Genomic DNA, 16,386 nt, shown 5'->3' on the forward strand with positions numbered 1-16,386 from the left:
ATTTATTTTGTTTTATAATTTCATAAACTCATTACAGTACAATCTAAATCGTACTGGTATATTTTTATCTTTTAAGATTTATTTTTATGTTTTAATTAATTAATAATTTTAAATTTTATTTATTTTAATTATTTATTTAATATTATAATTCATTTCATAAAACTTATCACGTATACTACTTTTTTTATCTATAACATCATGATTTTAAAAATTAACTATATTATAACATACCATTTAATTAGGATATATATAAATATATATTAGGAACAGAATTAATATTTTTTTAAAGTGTTATTTTAAATCAATTTTAGGTTATTATTTAAATTTAATTTTAGATTGTTTTAGTTAAAACTAAATTTAAAAATAATTTTAAATAAGTAGTCACAAATCAAAGAGCAGAATAGTATTAAATTATTGTCAGATTTGTAACTAGAGTTGTTGCTTCTGATATTTAACTCATGAAGTTAGGGTGTAAATATGTTTTTGTAATTAAACCTCGACCGATCATATCAGTTTGCATTGATTTGAATATCGAATTAGAATTAAATTTCTTTAAAAAAAAAGGAAAAAATTTGCAAAGAAAAAAAATAAGAATAAAAAAATGTGAATGATAGTTAAAATTTGATCAAGGTTAGGTAAAAATTATATAAATTTTTATTTTCATTTTTAATATATAGGATAATTAGTTTAGGTCGAATCCCAAACTCTAAAAAAAATATTTTATGAAATTTAAAGTTTTTTATTTTTTCAATAAAGTTAATAATAATTCCTAGATTTTTTTTTGAAAAGATATTTTTATCTCAATCTTGTATCTTGTCCTCTTTAAAAAATATTAGAGAGTTAAGTCTATTTAATTAAATTATGCATATAAATTATTTAAATTATATTAATTTTTTTAAATTTCAATAATAAGTTTAAGAATATTTTTTGAGTGTAATGGAATGAAGTAAATATAAATAATTAAAATTAAAATACAAAATGCTTAAGATAATTAATTTTTGAAATTAGAAAGAAAAACAATAATTAAATTCATTCTCTTATACGAAGTATTTATTTTACATTATATAGTATACATATAAATTTAAATTTTTAAAATTAAAGTTAAATTCATAAATATTTTTAAGTAATTAATGGCATAGAATTTTTTTCCCTTTTAATATGCTTACACAAAATAAATATTATTTTGGTCTTTTTTTTAATATATTTAAATAATATTAATACTAAAAAAATATTTTGTCTTTTTAATTAAATAAATTTTAAATTAAAATTAAATCATTTTAATTTTAAAGGATATTTTTTTAGTCTTTTAAAATTAATACTAAAAATATGTTTTGATTTTTAAATTTTTTATTTTTTTCAATTATAATATTATAATAATTTTTAAATGTTATAATAATTTAATATGGGTAATATTAATAAAAAAGTATAATGGTCACAAAAAAAATAATAAAAAAGTATAATAAACCCAACCTGATCATAAGTCCAAACGAATCTAATATAAAATTTAATGCTAGTCCAGATAAATTTTAAATAAAAAAAACACAGAATAATTATAAATGCTAACGTTCTTTCTAATTTTTTAAAAGGAGTTTTAGTACTTCAAAGCTTCAAAGAGTATGGAATCGCGTCCCGACTCACATACATAAAAATACTCTCTTGTAAATTAAAAAAAAAACCGTATTTATTTCTCTCTCTTAGTAATTAGTATTTTTGCATTGTTAAAATGAAAGGTTTAGAGACAAATAAATTTTGTATTTTGTATCAGTACTTAACTATTAAAACAAAAATAAATAATTTTTTATTATTAAATATAATTTTACACAATTAAAAATACTATTAATAACCAATTGATAATTATCAGTAAGTCACTGAATATATAACACCCCAAAAGGTTTTCTCCTTGCGGAGGTAAAAGTAATTACATTGCAGAGCCTATATTAGGCTGCATTTGTCGATCAGTACGAGATACTAAAATAAAAATATAAAATTATGTTTAGTAGATGAAATAAAATAAATATTATGTCTGTATAATTTTTAAAATTAAAAAAAATAACTTTTAAAATTTATTTTAATTTATCACCAAACAATATAGAAGAATACTAATTTTAATATCTTTATCCCTTTGTATCTTATTCTCTGGTCTTGTCTTGTTGTATTCTTTATGAAGACAAGACTCTTAAATATAGATATAGAAATATAAAATTATGTTTTACAGGTGAAAAATAAAGAGAGATATTATATTTTGAGACACTAAATTAGTATATATATTTTTTTTACTGAAAAGACAAAGAAATACTGAACAAATACATAACTTTTATTATTATCACTATCAAATTTTCATAATTATATTTTTTATTCTAAATTTTATGTAAAAAATAAAAGTAAATTAAATTTTTATTATTTGTTCTATTTTATATTTAGTTCACCATAAAACAAAATATAAAAACATTAATTTTTGTATTTCTGTTTTTCTATGTCCTATTTTTAATATTTGGTTTATTTTGTCTTGTTATCAAGACAAAATGCAATGTAATTAAATTAGAAATGCTAAATGGTCAGTAAGATTTGTAATTACATATGCTAAAAATGATGTTATTGAATTACTAGATTAATAATATTGAATAAATAACTAAAAATACCGACTAAAAACAAAAAAATTTGCTGATCCTAAGTTTATCTCTAATGGAATATCTTTATTCTAACCTTTGTTTTTTCTTTAATTTTAACCACCTTTTTTTTTCTAGTGATGTTCATATTTATGTATTACATAAAACATGAGATTAAAAATTTAACATTATATATATAAAATAACATCGTTATAAGACCAACATAATGTATTAATTTTAATTAACTAATATAAAAATTTGATCTGTCTTTATTTTTGCATCTTTCACTAAAGAACTTGACATATTTCTACATGTAAATTTATATTTCAACTATATTAAGAATACACTAATAATAATTAGTCACTAAATTAATCATATATATAAAATACTTTAAAATATAAAATAAATATTAAAAGTGAATTAAATAGTAATACGTTTGTACACAAATATAAAAGGTAAAAACTCAGGCTAAATTGACTTCACGTGAAGTTGATATCGGAGAGCCGTTAGATAAAAATTTAGTTAAATCAGTTAAATTATCTAACTGCTCTCGGATATCAACTTCACGCGACCGCATCGGAATTCCACCAATATAAAATCAGTTTTCAAAACTAAAATCTTTTCTTCATTTTTGGTTTCTAATTTAAAGTAATCCTTTTGGCTCACTGCTGTAGGGAACATAAGAAGTGAAGTTTGGTTAATTAGTTGGAGCAAGATGACGACTGCTACCACTGATGCTACTGATTCAACATTATTGGAGATGTTTAAACACGTGGTGATTGATGTTGACGACGTTGAAGAAGAATTTACTCCAGATGTGTGCATGATCTACACAGTTCCTTCCAAACTTAGGAAGATGGATGAAGAAGAAGCTTCTTTCACCCCTCAGTGGATCTCAATAGGACCCATTCACTACGACACAAAGGAGCTGAAGGGAATGCAAAAGCTAAAGTATAAGTACTGGCAAGACTTCTCGAAGCGTGTCTCAAACGAGGAAGCCATGAAGATGAAGGAATACAAAAGTTTCCTTGAAAGTGAAGTACAAAAAATAAGGGAGTGTTATGCGAAGAAGTTCCCAGAGATAAGCAATGAGGAATTAGTGGAAATAGTGCTGCTAGATGCTGTGTTCATCGTGGAGTACTTTCTGAGGGATTGGGAATTTGATCATCGAAATATGTTAACAAACTATGTTACAAAAGGCATCCAGAGGGACTTACTGCTTCTTGAGAATCAGCTTCCATTGTATGTGTTGGAGGAACTCTATAATAAATTTGTAACTCTCACAGCTAAAGGTTTAGATTTCCATGAACTTACCCACCATTATTTTGGATCTCTTCATCTGTATGCGGAATATTTAAAAAAGGACAACGAGACAGCTCATCATTTCGTTGATTTTGTTAGGAGGTGTTGTCTTCCCGACTGGAGCTTAGAATTGTTTTTAAAGCAAGAAAATTTGCAAGTGAGCGCAAGCAAGTTGTATGAGAATGGGGTAAGTTTTGAGTGCGTTGGTGATAGAAAACTGATTGACATAACATTTGAGACGAAGAAACCGTTCAACGGCTATTTACTCTGCTTGGGTTGCTTGCAACCATGCTTCAAGAGTTTAAAAGCTCAATTGATGTTCCCACAGTTGAAATTTGATAACAGAACAGTATGTGTTCTCAAGAACTTAATGGCCTTTGAGCATTACCATTATCCAGATAAACCTTTTATCACCAACTACGTGTCTCTGTTAGACTCTCTGGTTCACACCAAAGAAGATGTAGAGTTGTTGGTGGAAAAAGGATGCATTTTTCGAGAACACGTGAGTAATGAGGAAGTGGTGAATCTGGTGAAGAGCCTTTCCAAACATGTGGTTTCCACCGGCAAGACGTGCTACTATAAAGTCATAAGAGAACTCACACTCCACAACAAGAGTGGCTGGAAAAAGACCATGGGAACAGTTAGGAGGGTGTACTTCCGTGACACTTGGAGAGGCAGTTCCACCATTATCGGCATTTTTGTTCTCGTCTACACCATCATTAGTTTCTATCGCAATATTCATGATTTAATTTCTAAATAAAACTAATTGAGCTCCCTTTTAATTTCTTTTTTCAGAACACAAATAAAATGTCTTTGTTCTGTGTTTTAGTTTCGATATTGATTGATCATTTCATTGAGATGTACAATATATACACATGGAGTGTAACTAACTTGCATACTGTATGTTACATCAACTAACTAATTAACTATCTTAGTTACTTAAGCTACAAGTAATCAACTAAACTAAATGTCAATACATACCGTGACTAATATACTCCCTCAAGTTGAAGTATACAAATTGTGTGTTCCTAACTTGGACAAATTTAAAAAAATCTGTTGTATTAATTTGCTCTCTGCAAATTGTCCCATCTCTAAAATTTTGGAAAATATCATATAATCCAATAACTAAGTGTTACATCAAATTGTGCCCAATATCTAAAAAAATCAGCCATCAGTAAGACTTAAAATAATGTTGGATGTTTTTTTTTTTTTTCAGATTATCAGCTACTTCACTTAATGTTTGTGCTTGGATTTTTTTGTAAAACAAAGGCTTTGAAAACATATTTTACTTGTCGGAGATTTAAATGACCATGCCATTCAATCGGAATTAGGGAAGGATCCTCGAATTTCATAAATTGGGGCAAAAAAATTTGCTTGTATAATATTTTGTTTAAAAAAGAAACAATGACTTGTATGTTTTTAAGAAAATATATAAAATACTTGTAAATGTTTTTTTTTTTAAATAAATATATAAAAATATTTTATTTATTTAAATACTGATGGACCAATTTGCATGACGAGCATGAAATGAAAAAGGTAATTCTAATCTCGTTTTCAAAACAGAAAGGAAAAAAAGCTAGCTGATAATCGAATTAACTCCATACATATTTTCCATGGATAATTAATTTTAGACATTTATTTGAACAAAAAAAAGAAAGGTGCTTAACATAAGATAATTAGGTAATCATGTTTTTTTTTTTTTTGGACAATAGGTAATCATGTTCTAAAACTAGAGGGATCTATGTGGCTTAATAAGAGGTTGTATCCCTTTTGTTGTAATGACAGGAGGTTCTTGTGTAGGTTTGTGTTGAGTATTTGGAGTGGCCGAAAAGCCTGAGCCTGTGTAACTAGATGGACTAATTGGAGGGCAAGAAGACACACTTGTTGTTACGCCTGAATCACTTTTCTTGAAAGTGTGGGAGCTTAGATCTCTCTCATGGAAGGTATTTAGCAACTTTCCAATGCGTGTTCTTATAGAACTACTATCATCAGGGAGATTATGGCTTAACAAAATATGTCTATGCTGATATATGAATGTGGCTAAAAAGATAACGAGGGCTAATAAGCAACAAATACCTACAACCAAGAACAGACCCCAGAAGCTTTCTAGTCCTAGGCTTGTAGAAGAAGATACTTGTGCTGCATTGTTATTTGAATCTTGACAACTGCTTCCATTCAACCATGCATTCTCAATTCTTCTCATTTTGCCTCCTTCACTCACATCCAAGATTGCACGTGATATGTCTCCCACTAGAGGTGACCCTTTTGGAAACACCTGAATATAAATATCGTATATATATAAGAACACATAAATTATGTGTAGGTTCTCAGCTATTATCATCAAATTAGTAAAAATTCAGGGGATGTTAAGATTTTCAATTCTCATTTTTATGTGAAGACAATTACATGTGGGTGGAAACTTAGGTGCATTCGACTTCACGTGAAGTTGATACTTAAGAGCCATTAGATGATTTGACTGCTTTGACTAAATTTTCATTTAACGGCTCTCAAATATCAACTTTACGTGAAGTCACCTGAGTTTTCACCTTACATGTGAGAAATAAAAAATTAGTAAAAATATCAGTTTATCTAAAAGTTTTCGGTTATCATTTTCACAGAAAAATTACACATGAATAGTCACCGAATTATATATATCTAAAAAGTGGTGCCGTGGATAGATGGAACTTACAAAGCCAAAGCCACCAGTTTTAAATCTTGGCTCAACCATGGCATACTTGGAGCAATAAGTTCCAAGAAGGTGCATCACGTAAGGGACTTCGTCAAACGCCGCATCGATACCACCATTAGCACTTCCTTTTGTGAAGAGATCATTGCATTCTTCTGCAGATTTATATATCTTAAGCTGGTTTTCATGGAACCCCAAATCCTTCAAGATTTCATGAACAAAAGAACCTTCCAAATAACCAACATTCAACCGATTCTTTAAGAGTTGATGAACATCTGTAAATGCTGGGCGTAGTCGTTCAACTGTTAAGAGAGAGGTAAGACTTGCAGTGTAGCTTTGAACCAGAATTTGAACTACAAAAACCCATACTATCACCACAAATCTTCCATAATTGCCCTCCACTCTCTCTTCTGCATAATTGCAAAGTTAACATTTTCATACCGTGAAAATTCATATGCAGTTATCTGTAAAGTTAATAATTAAAAGTCATTAAATAATAATTTAGTCAAATCTGTTAAATTATTTAATAACTCTTAACTATTAACTTCACCTTAAATAACTGCGCGTGAGTTATTATCTTTTTATATATGCAATTATTTAATTAAGAAGAATATATCAAAATGAAAGTGAGTAGACATAGAGACTTACGATGAGAAAATACCATGGTTGAGAAGGAAAACCACAAGCTAGTGCCAATTTGATAAGGCGTAGGCCCTCTAAAACATTCATTGATTCGGTGTTCAAGTACCCAAGCAACAAATCCTATGAAAACAAAGGTAAAAAATATTGTTACCCAAAGGTCCCATGTCAATGGCTTCAAGAAGGCCCATGCATTCTTCTTTCTATTGTCTCTTACTGGAACAACCATAGTCACACCAGATTCTGTGTACGGCAATGTGAAATCGACATACTTGGACCTGTTTCCCGTAATTGTTGTGTCCCCCACCACAGCATCAAACTTCTGCACCAATAGACATACATTGCTTCACAATCAGATGAAACTCATGAATAATAAGAATTTAATTTTGACGTACATGATAAAGTAGTTTTACAAGTGCATTCAATTATGTAATAGACAGTTTACTTACTTCATAATAAACTTGGGTGATCAAATCATCATATGTTCCTGCCATCTCATTGTTGGAATTTTCAAATGGAATGAATTCAAATGGAAGGGCATAAGGCAACGCTTCTACCACAGCATTAAACACATCAATGCAGAACCCGGTGACCTTTGTGGAATTGGTAATAGGATCATGGATTACTTTCACAAATTCAGAGAAGCCATTATCTTTCACTGGGACTCCTATCTTTAACTTGTTACCATTTGTGGGAATTTCCCATCCCTTTGGAACAGAGTAAGAGTCCCCTGGCCATAGAATTGTTCTTAGATTCTCCTTAGAAGTTAAATTATCTGCATCCATGTCTCTGATTAGTCCCTTCTGTGGTGTCCAAAATCCAATGTTCCTTTCACTATTACCAATCACATTAACTATCTCAAATGGTGATGCTTCTAACTTCCCACCACCCACTACTTTGAACTCACCACCAACACCTTTGAATCTAACATTTGATAAAGCTTCCCTCAGCTTCTCGCCGTTTCGCGAAACGCCCAAGTTTTCAAGATCAGTCACGTTGCTGGAGTCGTTGCTGACATTAGTGAAGCCGAAAACAGTGTTGTCAAGCTTCTCAACTGCCATGGCTAATGCAGCAGTAGCATCATAGGCCCATATTCCAAAAACATCCAAATTAACATCAACAAGTGTTGGATTGTCTCTTAAGAACTCTCTTTTCCATCGAGCTCTAAAATCAAGAAGCTGTTTTGTTCTTGGAATATAAGGCCTAACACCCAACACACCTTCCATGGATTCCATAACCGAAGAGTCCAATGAGTTAAAAAGATTAGCAATTCCAGCAGTCACAATCCAAACATAACCTTCATCCATCATTCCAATGTCTTTGGCAATGGCAAAGAGACGAGAGGCAAGACGGGATGTCATGTGAACAACAAAGACTCTAGTTTGCATAGTCATGAGCTTGTAGAGCTCTCTCTCAATGGCATCATTTGTGGCTGAGAAATCAATGGCGCTGAGATAAGGAACACGAATGTATGCTTTCTGAAATGAATTGGTTAGGGATGCAATTAGTCCTTCGCCATAACCGTTGTCCACGTATATTGGAACCACTTGTTTCCACCCAAAAGCTTGAACAATGGCGCTTATAGCCTCGACTTGAGTTAAATAATAATCTTTCTGTGCAATTTGGAACAAGTATGGGGTGTGGAGTGATGAGAGAGAAGGGCTCATTTCTGAGAACGTCAGAATGGGCACGTGCGCTTTATCTCCGAGGTTGATCACAAACATGGCTTCCATTGTTGTGATTGGTCCTATCACAGCTACCACTTGCTCATTCTTTATAAGATCCACAGCTACATGGTAACTGAGCTGATTAATGTAGGAACTTATATGTCTTACTTTTATAAAATTAAAAAACTTCAACGTAATAAAATTTTTTGGAGAACTAAAACGTCCGACGTAAAATTTTTTGAAGACTTATTTTAGTATTTCCTCTATATTTGTTAAGGGTGTGATACCACAAAACAAGACACAAGTCTCCAAAGATAGCAATAGTTAAGTGTGTTTCTTGTAAAGAATGTCAAGATAGATAAGTTAGTTTTGCTGAGTATGTGTAGCAGCAGGTAGTATAAATAGGTTCAGTATACTTAGGATTAGTACACTTCTTTCAATGAAATACAAAGCATAGAAGTATATTCAGTCACTCTCATTCCTCTGCTCGCTTTCTTTCTTCTTTATTAAACACAATCTAGTCCTACAACTCAGCAATTCTGCCATTAATCAGAACGAAGCTTAAAAGTAATTGATAAGAAAAAATACAAGTGTCGTCTTTCTTGAACAGAGGCATGTAGTTGAAAGAGTATACCAACACTGAATATTGCACTCTTTAGTGAAAAAAAACAGTAAGCCAAGTCACCTTAGTGTACAATGATTAGATATACCATATTGTATCACAATTCCGATCTATGTGAATAGAAATCAACATCCATAATACAATGAGAAATTAAACGTCATGCGCATATAAAAAGTGATGGAAATATTTGGTAATAAACAAAAAAAGTATAGGTGAACAATAAAAATATTAAACAATGTAAACAATAGATATATTGGATGTTCATTTTACTAGTGTACGAATGGTTATTTTAATATTAAAATTTAGAGGGTTAATTTAAAAGTGTAGTGTGTTTTTATTTGATTGGTGGTTGCTCGTATTGTTCAACAAAGTCATTGTCCTCCTAATATTTTCCTAAAAAAATTAGTCAAAAATAATTAAAATTTGTCTTATTTAATATTCATTCTTCATAGTTGTAATAATTAACAAATGTTCTGTTTTTTTATTCCCCTAGTATTACCGAAAAAGCAAAGCTACTAATAATAAGAGGGAATATATAGATGAATTATGCTACGTGTATACTAAAATTAGCCACCAGTATAAAATACATGTTAGAATACAAAATACACGTTGAAAATAAATTAAACCATATATATATTTATACAAAAATATATTGGTGGCTAATTTTAATAGTAGATTTTGATGTACAAATAGCATTTCTCTTTCTATAGATAGATAGATGGAACGAACCTTGAGCAGCAGCAGTAACAATGTCTCTTTGGGAGTCCCTTAGAATGAGTTGGAGCCTAGTTTTGTAATGTGGATGAGACACATAGAAATCATGGATACACATTCTGATGCTGTTCAAACCCATCTTTTCAACCATTGCTCCACCAACATCAAGCACCGCTCCCACTTTCACTACTTTTGTTGGAAGTGTTGTTGCACCACTACTGTTTCTTTGACCCATCACTACTATTGCTAACACACCAAAGAACCACCAGAGACTTAGAACCAAGGTGCTACGAGGTTGATGCTTCACCATTTTCCTTGGTATTAGTAATAATAATGTGAAGGTAGCCAAGCAGATAGCTTAAATGTTTTTATTCACGAAAATTCATTATATATGTTGATAGGGGAAACCTAGTAGGTGCGGTCTGGGGTGGACATAAATATTATAAAATTTTATTGTGTAAATTTTACTATCTTTTATTTATATCTTTCCATGTTTTTAATATAAATATAAACATGTCTTCTTAATATTCCTACTCCATTTTATTGTGTTGAATTTTTTTGTTTAAAAAAAAGTCTTCTTAATATTTTATATAATCAATGTATTCATATAAAAAGTTATTAAATATAAGACTGATTATATAATTGTGTTATTTATACTATTTTTTAATACACTTTTATGTATATCTTTTAAAAAATAAATATATACTACTTTAATAAAAATATACATTTTAAAGTATAACAGAAAATAATAAAAATGTTATTTCTATTGATTAATAATAAAAATAATAAATATTTATGTTTGAACTGGTGGACTATTTTTATTTTACCAAAGTCAAGTCAGTAAAAGAAAGGTAGACTGTATCAATATCTCTGTACAACGTGTTTGTATTTGAAAAATTAAAAAAAAAAATATTTATATAACGTTGACGGATTGACCTTGCACCCATCTCACATCGTGATTCTACTCCCACATGTTGGGGGTTTATTTATATAACAATAGCAGTTATATATACAATTGTATTTGTGCTTATTAATTTATTGTTGTATATATTATTTTATGTGTACGGTATTAATAAAAATTAAATGCGAGGTTGGTTAAAATATGAATATACTTTACACATTAATTAAAAAAATATTAGGTTCAAATATTTTAATAATGATGTTACATAACTAAATTTAAATAAATTTAATTAAATTAGTCAAATTATTTATTGAGACAATAAAAATTATCCATACAAATATGTAGAAATAGATCTACTTGTATGTGTGTGGGGGTACAGTTGCCCCCATTAAATTTTAAAAACCAAATTGTAAGCACATACATACCTATATATATAATGTCCCCATGTTATGCCCCCATATTTAATTTCTTAATGTATGTGTGAAAATTTTAGATTATATAATAACAACACAATAATAAAAGTTGTCCTATTATATAAATTGAATCTATTTATATTAAAAAAATTAAATATACAATATTATAGAGGGTTAACTCTATAATTAAATAGTAAAAAATATTTGAATAATTACTTGATAAAAAAGAGACATTATTTATATATAAAAATATTATAATTGTTTGATTTGAATTTATGTTTTTTTTAATTATTTTTGTGTTTTTTCTTTAATTTTATACTGTTTATAGAATTTTTTAATTATTGAACTATAATTTTTTGGTATTATATAAAAATAATCAATAAAATATGAATTGATGAACATAAAAAATATTTAACAAGACACTAATATTAATAATAAATGTATTATGCAATATTGTTAAAATATAGAAATAAAAAAATACTTTTAATTTAAGATTTAATTATTCTATTAATTTTTATAGTTTTACCCATTTTTTAATTAGATCTAAATTTTTTTCAATTAAATTTCTATATTATATTAGATTTTATAATTAAATTTTTATTAACAGTTAACTTTAAAAAATATTTATAAAATATAAATTTACTAATTTATCTGAAGTTTATTAATTTATTCAATGCTAAATAATTTGGGAATTACCAAAAGTTTGTCTACATTTTACTATTCTATTCACAATTGCATTGAATTACCGATTCCTGGCATGTTGAAAAACTCATGGAGCCACATGAATCATGAAGCTGTGTGCATCACATAGAATTAATATAATTACTAATATAGAATCTTAAAAATACAATAAAAAAGATAATGTAAATTGCACTATAAATTAATAAGATTTAATCATCGAAAGATAAAAATTATATTCCCACCGTTGCCTTTGAAGTTTGAAATAGCTAGACCTCTATTTAGAATATAATTTTTGATGCGTTCATATTAGGGGTGGCAAAGCGGGCCGGCTCGCCCCAACCCGTCCCGTCCGTCTAGGCTCGTCCCGTCAACTAAAATGGGTTCAAAATGTTAGCCCGTCCCACTTTATGGTGGATTGGAGGGTTGGCGGGCTAGCCCGCTTGACTCTTTTTTTTTTGTTGAAAAATAAAATTCATTAAAATTAATCAAAAAATAATTATTAAAAAATCAAATACAAATAAAAAATAGTCAAATTATAATATAATATTTTTACTATTTTTTTAATTTTTAATTTCAAGAAAATTGTTCAAAATAATATTTGTCAATAGAATCATCTTTATTTTAAAAAATAAGCCACATAATTTGAGCATATATACGAAATTGTAAAATAAAAAAAATAAAATTAATCGGCCCAGCGGACCGGCCCGCCCCGTCCCGCCAAAACCCGCCAATTTGGCGATGCAGGTTTGGCGGATTTTTTTAATTTGACGGGCTCCAAATCCTAACCCGACCCGCCTTTTTGAGCGGGTTTAACGGATCAGCCCGACGGGCTCGACCCGTTTTGCCACCCCTAGTTCACATATTCTCTTTTTATTTTTCACTCGAGGTGTCAATTAATTTTTTTTCTTCCACTATATTTAATTATTTATTTAGTGTTTATTATTTATTTCCCTTTTTCTTTTTCATTTTATTAAAATTAATGACTAAAATTTTTTTATAAATTAAAAAAATTATACTCAATAAAAAATAAAAAAGCATCCTTCCCAGTGTATATATATATGTATATAAAAGATAAAATATACTTGAGGGAATAATTGGACAAATACCTGGTTTGATTCAATAAGTATACTGTTTTTGTGTGGATAACCGATTGTAAGGTATAGCTCGTTTTTTTAATGATCGGACTCGCTTCTCTTTGGACAAGAAGGATGATACGTCGGTTTTCTCGAAAAACTGCGACAGTGGGTGTAAAGGGTATGATTTAGAAATAGAGAAGAATTAATCAATAGATGAGAATTTAGAGAAAATTAAGAGGGAGAGAGATAATTCCATGAAAAGAATTTTAGAAAAGGAACTATATTCATTACTCAATTCCTGATCCTCTATTACATTTTTACTATATCTATTTATAGTAAATGAAATACTCATGAAACTATTCTAATTGGGCCTTAACCTATATTTTACTCGTTACATAAGATGATCGTAAACTGACATATAATTGATAATTTAATAATATTTAATAATTTTTAATTATTAATTTTATATAAAAACATCTATAATAAATTATACAGGAGAAAGTAATTTTTTTAACTAAATTATGGTTTATAGGTTCAATCGATTCGACCGTGGTTGAACCGAAAAAACCGTTTTATAATAAAATAATAAATAAAATATAAATAAACACATGAAAATATAATTATATTCTAATGTAAACTTTAAAATATCATTCAAATTAAAAGTACTATATAAACCAGAATGTTATAATCTCATTCAAATACAAATTCAAAAGTCAAAAAATAAAACAAAGACATGAAGTAAAAGCTACAGAGTGTACATGAAGTAACAAAGACACATGGACCATAACAAAAACCCCTTTACTGTTACAATAACATGGATAAGATCAAATTAATGTTTTTGATCTAATTCAACAATAATCAATCATTATCCTTTATCATGGATAAGTGCACAACATACCTTGATTTGTCATATGGTTGTACCAGAAGAGAACTGGCATCAGGGGTGCTAATTTGAGCAATGCTCTTCAAGCTAACTGGACTTCCATAGTATTCCACCTAAAAACATGTTATAAAATTGCTCATCTACAGAAATAAACTATTGATGAATACATTGATATCTAGTTCATCGCATAAATAATGCATTATGGTATAAGCAATGTGGTGGGTTGGATCAAAAGTACAAGTTGCCAATTTGGTGTGGCAGTTCCTCAATGTAGGTTCCGTAGAATTGTTAGCAATACTAAATAACAATGTGACAAGAAGATGAAGTACAAATGAAAAGTAGTCCACCAATCCAAGACAAATGTTGGAGAAAAATTGAGAAATGAGATTGATCAATCAGAGTTCACAGTTTCAGAGTTCAATAGTTCATCATGTCACAAAATCAAAGAGCTACTCAATGAACAGAGTTCACAGTAATCCAACCCAATGATCTCAACTCTCAAGTTCACAACAAATGAACAAACAACATCCAAAATTCAAAGTTTAGCAGTTCATCATGTCTCAAAATCAGTGTTGACAAAATCAGAGTTCACAAAATCATTTCACAAAATCAGAGTTCAAAAAATTCTTTGTTCACAGAATCATCTCTCAAAATAAGAGTATACAAAATCAGAGTTCACAATGACAAAATCATGTCACATAAATCAGAGTTCACACAATCAGAGTTCACAGTTTCATCTCTCAAAATCAGAGTATACAAAATCAGAGTTCACAATGACAAAATCATGTCATATAAATTATAAATCAGAGTTTACACAATCAAGTTCACACAATCAGAGTTCACAGTTTCATCAGATTTCACAGTTTCATCAGAATTCAGTCAATTCACAGAGTTCACAGTATCAGATTTCATCACAGTATCAGAGACTCAGAGTCAGTTCATCATGCAACAGTTCATAACTAAATTAAAAATTACCTGGAACTCTATTGCTTTCTCTCAGAGCTCGAAGGCACCTTGAGACGGAGCCGACGGACCCAACGGCGCCACGGAGCTGATGGCGCGACGGTGCTGAAGGCGCGACGGATCGTGATGGCGTTCAGGGCTTCAAGCGTTCTCTGTCTCCCACTCTCTCTGATGTGATGGCGCGACGGATCGTGACGGTGATGAATGATGAGAGTGGAGCTGAAGTGCGTGGGTGTGGGTCTGTGGGTGTGGCCGTGTGGGACTGGGAATCTGGGATGCAACACGCAAGTGCGAATGGCAAAAGAGAATTAGGGTTCACATTTCACAAAACGCAAAACGGCAGCGTTTTGCTGCACGGCTAAAAAACCGGCTGGGTCCCGGTTCGGTTCGACTGACCGGTAACTGGCCGGTTCGTCGGTTCAACGCCGATTTCCTAATTTTGCGGTTTTTCTAATTGTCCGAACCGCTTTAGCTTCCGGTTCACAGTTTGACCGGTTCGACCGGCCGGTTCGAACCGGTTTTCAGAACATATTTTTACTCGTTACATTACATTAACCGGTTTTCAGAACATATTTTTACTCGTTACATTACATTTCCCTTAATGACAACCTTATCCTCAAGGTTGTGGAAAAATTATAACCCTAATTACAATTAATAAAAAGAACACATAATTCTAAAACTAATATTTCTATTTTATTTCTATTCTACTGCTACAAAGATACTATTACCACCAGGATCCCATTGAAAAATTTTTAAACCAATCCAAAACCAACAAATTATATTTGATGCATAAATCTGAAATTGATCCAAAGGAGATGTAATATTTAAAATTGGGCTTGAATCCAATGGCTTATTGATCTTCTTTTGGTTTTGGGTTTGTCACATTGGAAAAGGCCCAACCCTTGAGGAAGGAGCAGCTCCTCATGCTCTGCTTTCTCGTTCTCGTTGCTGCACTTGATAAGAGAGGGCACCATCCCAAAACAGCCACCACTTATCTCTTGACCACTCTGCATCTCTGCCGTCTGCTTTGCCTGGGTAGGCTCCTGTGCTGCTGCTTGGTCCATCGCCACCCACGGAGACAACACCTCGTCCCACTTCTTCTCTGTGCCGCATCTACGCTCGCAGTCCCATGGGAAAACCGCCACCGTGAATGGTGGTGGTTTGGCCACGATTGAGGGAACACAACGGAATAGAACGCCTCTTCTAACCTTCGCCGCTTCGTCAACTCGGGTC

General features: G+C 30.5%; 2 protein-coding genes across 2 annotated transcripts in view; one reads left to right on the forward strand and one right to left on the reverse strand.

Moving 5' to 3' along the window:
• LOC107473176 (putative UPF0481 protein At3g02645) overlaps positions 1-4,745 on the forward strand; it is a 5,750-nt gene extending 1,005 nt beyond the window's left edge. The window contains exon 2 of the mRNA XM_016092726.3: positions 3,281-4,745. Within this exon, the coding sequence (XP_015948212.2) occupies positions 3,322-4,668 (1,347 nt within the window). The 5' untranslated portion in view covers positions 3,281-3,321 and the 3' untranslated portion in view covers positions 4,669-4,745. The remainder of the gene's footprint in view (positions 1-3,280) is intronic.
• An 892-nt stretch (positions 4,746-5,637) lies between these two features.
• On the reverse strand, positions 5,638-10,546 carry LOC107473297 (glutamate receptor 2.8-like). The gene is made up of 5 exons (XM_016092850.3): positions 10,252-10,546; positions 7,683-9,022; positions 7,243-7,555; positions 6,598-7,004; positions 5,638-6,183 (listed from the first exon to the last, which is right to left on the reverse strand). The coding sequence occupies exons 1-5, from the start codon at positions 10,544-10,546 to the stop codon at positions 5,638-5,640; spliced, it is 2,901 nt and encodes a 966-aa protein (XP_015948336.2).
• Between the last annotated feature and the right edge of the window lie 5,840 nt (positions 10,547-16,386).

Source organism: Arachis duranensis, chromosome 2 (genome assembly GCF_000817695.3).
Source record: "Arachis duranensis cultivar V14167 chromosome 2, aradu.V14167.gnm2.J7QH, whole genome shotgun sequence".
NCBI lineage: Eukaryota > Viridiplantae > Streptophyta > Magnoliopsida > Fabales > Fabaceae > Arachis > Arachis duranensis.